The sequence below is a fragment of the Pteronotus mesoamericanus genome, unplaced genomic scaffold, assembly GCF_021234165.1.
Source record: "Pteronotus mesoamericanus isolate MK-2021 breed Mesoamerican mustached bat unplaced genomic scaffold, CSHL_Meso_final contig_101, whole genome shotgun sequence".
Lineage (NCBI taxonomy): Eukaryota > Metazoa > Chordata > Mammalia > Chiroptera > Mormoopidae > Pteronotus > Pteronotus mesoamericanus.
Genome location: NW_026555001.1, coordinates 2,515,576 through 2,522,500, shown reverse-complemented (window position 1 = coordinate 2,522,500; position 6,925 = coordinate 2,515,576). Strand labels below are relative to the sequence as shown.

The 6,925-nt window shown below is 40.1% G+C and overlaps 1 protein-coding gene across 4 annotated transcripts in view; it reads left to right on the top strand.

The window, feature by feature from the left end:
* Positions 1-6,717, top strand: part of CAMKMT (calmodulin-lysine N-methyltransferase) — a 338,172-nt gene extending 331,455 nt beyond the window's left edge. For 3 of the 4 annotated variants that reach the window (XM_054567074.1, XM_054567055.1, XM_054567065.1), the window contains one exon: positions 1,746-2,218. In XM_054567074.1, the coding sequence (XP_054423049.1) occupies positions 1,746-1,823 (78 nt within the window). In that variant the 3' untranslated portion in view covers positions 1,824-2,218. Of the gene's footprint in view, positions 1-1,745; positions 2,219-6,523 lie in introns of those variants that run through there. The other variant, XR_008528621.1, reaches the window with a different exon arrangement.
* Positions 6,718-6,925: the final 208 nt, after the last annotated feature.

Below are 6,925 nucleotides of genomic sequence, written 5' to 3'. Positions count from 1 at the left end.
GGGGCTGGGTGCAGTGTTGCCTTTGAGGGTTGTCGGCTCTTCCCCATCCCAAGAAGGGCTCTCAGTCAGCACAGGGCTGGCCCCTGGCCCCTCCTAGCAAGGAAGCCTCTGTTTGGCCTCCAGAGGTCAGCATAGAATCCAAGTTAAAAGCGATTTCTAACCCATATTTACAGAAGAATTATTTATCCCACATATTACCTCAGGGACTTTATAAAGAGCTCATTTGAGTCTCTATATTAGTGCATTGTGAGTGAGTAGGTCAGCTGACTCACACTGAGTAATCAACTTTACCTTATCCCCAATCCCTGAGGAAGAATTTAGCTAGCTTGGCCCCCTCTTCCCTCTGTAAAATATTTCAGTGAGCTCCTTCCATCACTAGGGCAACTGACATCAAAGGTATTTACAGTTGGTAGGTCCCTATTAGTGGGTTTGGTTTGGGAAGTTTAGGAAGCCATTTTCTCTCTCTCTCTCTTTTTCTTTTTTCTTTCTTTTTTTTTTTTTAATTAAAGTGTGATATTGAGGGATGTGTGCTTAGAAATAACACCGTTGTTATTTTGGTGGCAGCTGAAATCCATGAGGTTCTTCCTAAAGAGACAACAAATCACCTGTAAATAGAACAAACTCCATCTACGAAAACAGAGTAGAGTCATGTCAGTGATTGTACCACCATCAGACCTTAGAAAAATGGACTAGAAGGACTGGGTTGCCTATATGTTCCCCAGTAGAAAAGGAAAAACAGGCTCGCTGCTCCTGCCCTTGATAGTGGGGGCAGGTCTCAGTTTGGGGATATGACATAGAAGAAATATGCACTGTGGAAAGATTCAAGTTCTGCGCCAGCCCTACTAATCCAGGACGGTGTCTGTCAGGTGGGAGCCACTCATTTAGCCTCGGGGTAGAGGCCGGGAGGTTTGTCTGATTTGAAAATAAAAGAGTTGGTTCCATGTATAATTAAGAGAACTATTTATTTCTGACCCTTACAAATTAAAAATTGGCTCAAAAATATTAATTTTGTCTTTAAAAATGGCAAATTATTATTTGCTAGAATAACATATAAATATGACTATCAGAATTATTCTAGCCAAAGAGGCCATGTGTACTTCAGAGCTGAGAATGTTGATAGGAGTTTAAAGTCTGTCTTGGGAAGGCCCTCAGAACTTCACCTGAATAGTGTCCAAGCTTGCTGGTCTAATTGTGGGAATAAGTTTTTCTCCTCAGAGAAAAGAATTTTTGAATGACTTATCATTAATATTTAATCCCCTAGGAAGTGACTGGAGAGTCTTTGAAATGTCTCAGGCCCCACAAGCCTTTCCCTTGTGCCCGGGTGTTGCCAGTCTCCAGCCAGTGATCTGAGAGGCCACCTGTCTGATTCCCGGGGCGCTGGTGGGGGGATAGAGAGGTCCAAGAGCAGAAGCATCTACGCCAAATGGCTGGCCCGGTGAAGATGAACCAGACCCCGGGTCTGCCTTCACGGAAGGGCCTTATAGTCAGGGAGTCACAAATGCAGCGCAGCTGTTTATGAAAAAACACTCTACCCACGCCCACACACACACAGTTCTCATCTTGATGCATAGTATTGACATGTCAATGCCACTGAGTACTACTCTGAGTTGCTTTCTTAAAAATATTTATTTTTCCAGAACAATATATTTAGGTAAGAAGTCTTTATTATATTCATTATTAAAATCGACTGGTAAAAATTCCTAATCTGAGTCTCTTTACTTTTTTTTTTCTATTATTGTTTTCAGTTGAAAAAGGAAAACCAGGATATGTACGATGAAAACCTTCATTACCCACTTCTTCTTATTCTAACCAAAAGTGGATAGAAGATTAAGCTGCTCAAAAGATGAAGAAACATCAAGTGCAGAGGGGATATTTAACAAAAACAGAAATCCGTAGTGGGTATAACATGCAGTGAACTACTGGCTCCCTGAGTCTTGCCAGCCCCCAGGCCCTGGGCCCCCGCCACCCTTGCGACGTTCCACGTGTGGATGATGGAGTCCCCCAGCCCTCACCCACATTATTCCCAGCCATCCTCGACACCTCTTTTTTCAGTCTGCTTGTTGCTCTTCCCGCACCAAACCTTTGTTTGTCTCTAAATGTCTGGAAACAGCCTGTCTGAGATTTGAATTGGACTTGTGAGCAACCTAAAAATGTTTACATCTCACTGAGACAAAATTTCTTTTTGCGATTGCCACCCCCCTTTTAAAAAATATCTTGGTCTTTGTTCCATTTTGGCGGTGGTAGTTTTTAATCTGTAAAACAGCAAAATGATTATTCTATTCTGGTTAATCAAAATAAAGCATATATCATTCTGATCTCCCTTAAATTGTGTTAAAGCTGCCCTCCCTGGTTCTATCTCCCTCACTCATTCTTTTTTTTTTCCTTTTAAACAGGATGGTTTTTTTTCCCTATAGATGTATAAGAAATGACTACATCAGCCCAAAGCCTCATAAACTGACCGTTTGTCCTCTGGACACAATAGCGTGGCCAGCCCTCTGCTCCTCCTCTCCAATTATGTGTGATTAGTCTCAATGTGTTGTGTCAAGGAGGAGGAGTGTGCTGAGTGCTTATTATCTGTTTAGGTACGAGAAGAGCACATTTAGGCTCTGACTACGAATGAAAAGTGAGCCTTTATCAGGGCTCAAATCTCTCTGCTGCTGTTCTCCAGGCCTCTTTCAAAACAGGTCCTTTCCAGAGAAATGCTGAATAAATGGTTGACAAACTAGACTGCAATGGGGGGGGGGGGGGGGGGTGTGTTTAAAAACTCAATCACACAATTATCTTATTTAAAGTAAGCGTATACTGTTCTATGCTGTGATTCAAGTTTATAGTAAACATTTAATAGGTGCTACCTAGGATTAAGAGAGAATGACTTTTCTGCAGGGAAGCCAAGCGTATTCTTGCCTGGCGCATCACGAGATGCTCTAATGCCTTTTGTGGAAATTCAGATGTTTATCTGTAAGGAATCATCTGTGCCCACTTTAGCAGTCATGTCATTAGTAGGTTAGCTATACATCCTCACATCTTTCTAAGCATGTATTTAGTGTGACACAATTAAAGGGAGACTTGGTGGGGGGATCCTTTTGCATGTTAAACAAACTTAGCTGTCATAAAAACAGCTGACTCTCAAATGTCTTCTCTGCTCCCTTCTATCATCAAACAAATTTTTCACCATCAGTTTGCATGTCCTTGTATTCGCTACTTTTTCTGCTCCATTAGAGCACCTAGATGGATCTCGAAAGGCATAGGTCAAGTCGCAGTTAGATCATACATTTCTTTCTCACAAAAACTTGAATTGCAATGCCAAGTGATGGGCTAACATCACAATAACAGCAATTTATTCCTCTTTGGATAAAACAGCAGTCTATTCTCAGTGCTAGATAAAGACCAGGGCAATGCAAACCAGCCATTTAGCTGAGTAGTTCAGCTAGTGGCAGCTCTCCTTTGGTGACTGTATAGGTTGCACACTGGCTTCATATTTTCTTGTTTAAAAATTAGAATTTGGAATGCTTTAAAAGGCAACACAGGTAGTTCCATTTGTACTTGTGAAAATACAGCAGGAATTATTCCTTCTGTAAAACCTACAACTAAATCTGCCAGACAAAGGAAACCCATCCCTGCAGTAGCACCTAAGATGGTCTATTCTTTTCTTTTTTCTTTTAAAATATAGAACAACAGAATCATGAGAATATTTCCATTTTTCCTCATGAAAATACATGAATTGGCAGGAATTCAATTTGCATTTGTGCATTGTGGGTGTAGAAACCCAGTATTTATTTCTCTGAGAGAAATTGTATTTTAAAAAGTAAGCCAGTAATGTTTTTTTGTTTTGTTTTGTTTCGTTTTAGTATCTGAGAATAGTCTGTACAGTTACCTAGGCTCGAGACAGGGTGTAAGAATTGAGCTGTTCCTACCAAGAAATACCTAGTAAAAAAAAATGTGCTTATTGTGTGATTAAAACCTAGAGAACCTCTTATAAAATGTTGAGCATTTCATAGATCTCCTCTGTGCGGGACTCTTACCTAGAAATGTCTCTAGCCAGGCTCTTTGGAAGTTTGTGAGAAACTAATGCATATTATTGAGTAACTTAAGAGTGTTTTTTATTTTCTCACATTTTAATAAAATCCCAGTACTGAGAAGGGGGAAATACAGCTGCTTTAGAAAGTTTATTCATTTCTGTTTCTTTTGAACTTTATAATTAAGAATCGTTTCTAGGCATCAGTATTGGGTTGTATAATTGCAACTGAAATGTCCCATTCCATAATTGTCTATAATATCATTGATTATGTGTGTGTTTGTTTTAAAAGGAAGGCTGTCTGCTTAGGAAATCATAAGAATTATTATGATATTCCTCTTCCCACTGTACCTGTATCTTCTGATAAAACTCTTAATTTTGCTTTGTCAAAACTAAGTAGATTTGGTTGGATATAAGAATGCTTCTAATATCACCCATGGTCAGTTCTAATGTGGTGATATGAACAGCCACATACAAGTTGGTTATAAGAAATATATTTTATTTTGCAGCAAGACATATGCTGTGAATTCGGATAAAAGTGCTAGAAAAGACTACCTAAGAGGTTGATGCCATTTTGTATAAATTGTGTATTTTGTTGGCTTTTTGACTGAGCATGAAAATGTAACTTCCATTAGGGAAGGGTAATTTAGGTGCTCAGTATTCAGCAGAAAACTTGTCTGGGCCATAAAAGCTTTTCTGGCTGGTTCCTCGGGTGTTTTCAGAGAAGAGCTGCCCGCCCCTTGCTGATTTTCCCTTTGGCTTCAGTATGGGCTGAATTTACCACTGCATACCTGTTGAATCAATTTGGGGGATCCAGCAGTTAACTGAGTGAATGGAAGGATTAGTGGCCCTCTGGAGCCCTATTGCAACAGCCAGGTGTCTGTCCTAAACTAGTTAACTGCTTTTAACAATTGAAGAACCTGGTTTTAATACCACAGGCAGGAGAATGTTGCAGTAGTGGTGGGTTGTTTTGGTTTTTTTTTCCTTCTTCTCTCCACTACCAAAGTGGGACATACCTTCCCCTAAGGGTTAGACTTTTGTGTTTTGTTTTTAAAAAAGAATTAGATTGTTCCCTTCTCCAAACCCAGCTTCCACGGAGTTTGTGTTTGCGCTTAGTCAGCATTTGACTTGTTTCCAAGCTACGCCAAACAATTTTGTGGCTCTGTCCAGCAGGGTGCCGGGAGGGGGGTGGGGGCCAGGACAGGATAGCCATGCGGGAATCCGAGTATGTGTAGACTCTGACTCTCTCTCCCTCCTCTCCCCACCCCCACCCCCCGCCCCCAAGATTAAGCTGGTTAGACCTTAGATCTGGGCTCCAGTTCCTAGACTCCACCCCAGTCAAAATCTGAGTTCACACTGTATGAAATGTCATGCTTCTGCTGATTGTACCTCATAGAGAAAAGATTGATTTGAAAGTCAGACTAGGTCTCCGTCAGAACTGAATTTCAACATAGGGCAAATGTTTTCCTTTGAGGACAGTATCTAAATTAGGAAAGATCTTGTTGGTGTGTAACAAACCATTAAGCCTGAAACGCCCATTTTAATTCTCAGATTTTGTTTTACCCAGAGAGCTTACTGCCCAGGCTGTGGCTGAATGCTCACCATGTTCTCTGCCCTAGGAGTCTGTGCATTTGGAGTCTATATTTTCCCTTTTTTGGTCCCCTGACTTTTCAATTAATACATTTTTTAGTAGATAAAACAGATCATGCCGTGACTTTTAAAATGTCAACAAGCTTGTGAACAGAAATGTAATAAAATTACTAATAGGAGATTCAATAGTTAATAGAGGGCCTGAAGTGTGAGCAAATACAGTAGCCGTATATTGGAAACTGTGCAAGTGAAGATGGCTTTAGTATTGCAAACTGAGGAAGAAAATTGTTTTTAATTAGCACCTTCATAAGAACTGCTGATTAATACTGTTTTGTTTGGTGAAAAGCTTTCAGCTGAGTAATTTGTACAGCCATTACAACAGTTTTGTTAGAGCGGGACTCCTGTTGTTAAACACAAACAGCAGATGATAATGGTGGAAGATGAGTTTGTCATGTAACAATTTACCTTATTGAAAAAAGCTTTATATAAAAACCAATACAGTAGGTACCAGCAGAAATCACATATTTTAAATCCTTCCAAAATTGCAGTGTGCCATGCTTGTGTTTCTTTTTTTTTTCCCCCAGGGACTAGAAGCAGATTTTATATCATTTATAAAATTATATACACAATTTAAAGGTGGTGTAGCATGGACAGACTGCTTTCTCAGCAGTGGTTTGCACGGGAGCGGTAAAGTGGCCGTGTATTCAAACATTTTCTAACTACACAAAGCAGGTTGGCAAATGGAATCCTAATTAAATAATGTTACTCAGATGCAAATTTGCACGGGGACTGGATGTAGGGAAATAAGAATTGGTGTTTCTGCCTTAGGTGGGTTTATCACACATAGGATCTTTTTAGAAAAATCTCTCTTTCTCAAGAGAAGTTTAATTAACTTTCTTTCTTTCTTTTTTTCTGGAGGTGTTTTAACCGACCAGGGAAACGAGTGCCCATTCAGTGAGACCTGACCAGGGAATAAGAGGCTGATTTCCGTGAACTCCCATCAAATGGATATTGTGCCAGCCAGAAGCATGGGAACTTTTTTCTTTTTAAGTAAAATGCAATGGTAAAGCATATTTGCATTAAAATATTACACGAACCAAGGCTGGTAAGAACTGTAAATTATTGGAGTGGCGTAATAGAGCATGAGGGGTTTTTTTTTTTTGTTTTTTTTTTAAGACAGGCCTTCGGGGTAATAACAAGGGTTGAGGCTCACGACAGTGCCAAATAAGCTTTAGACAGCATAATAGTCTGCAAAGAAAGCCACAGAGCACTAATGTGAAGGAAGAGCTGTCCACCACATGCAGCAAAAATCACCAAAGG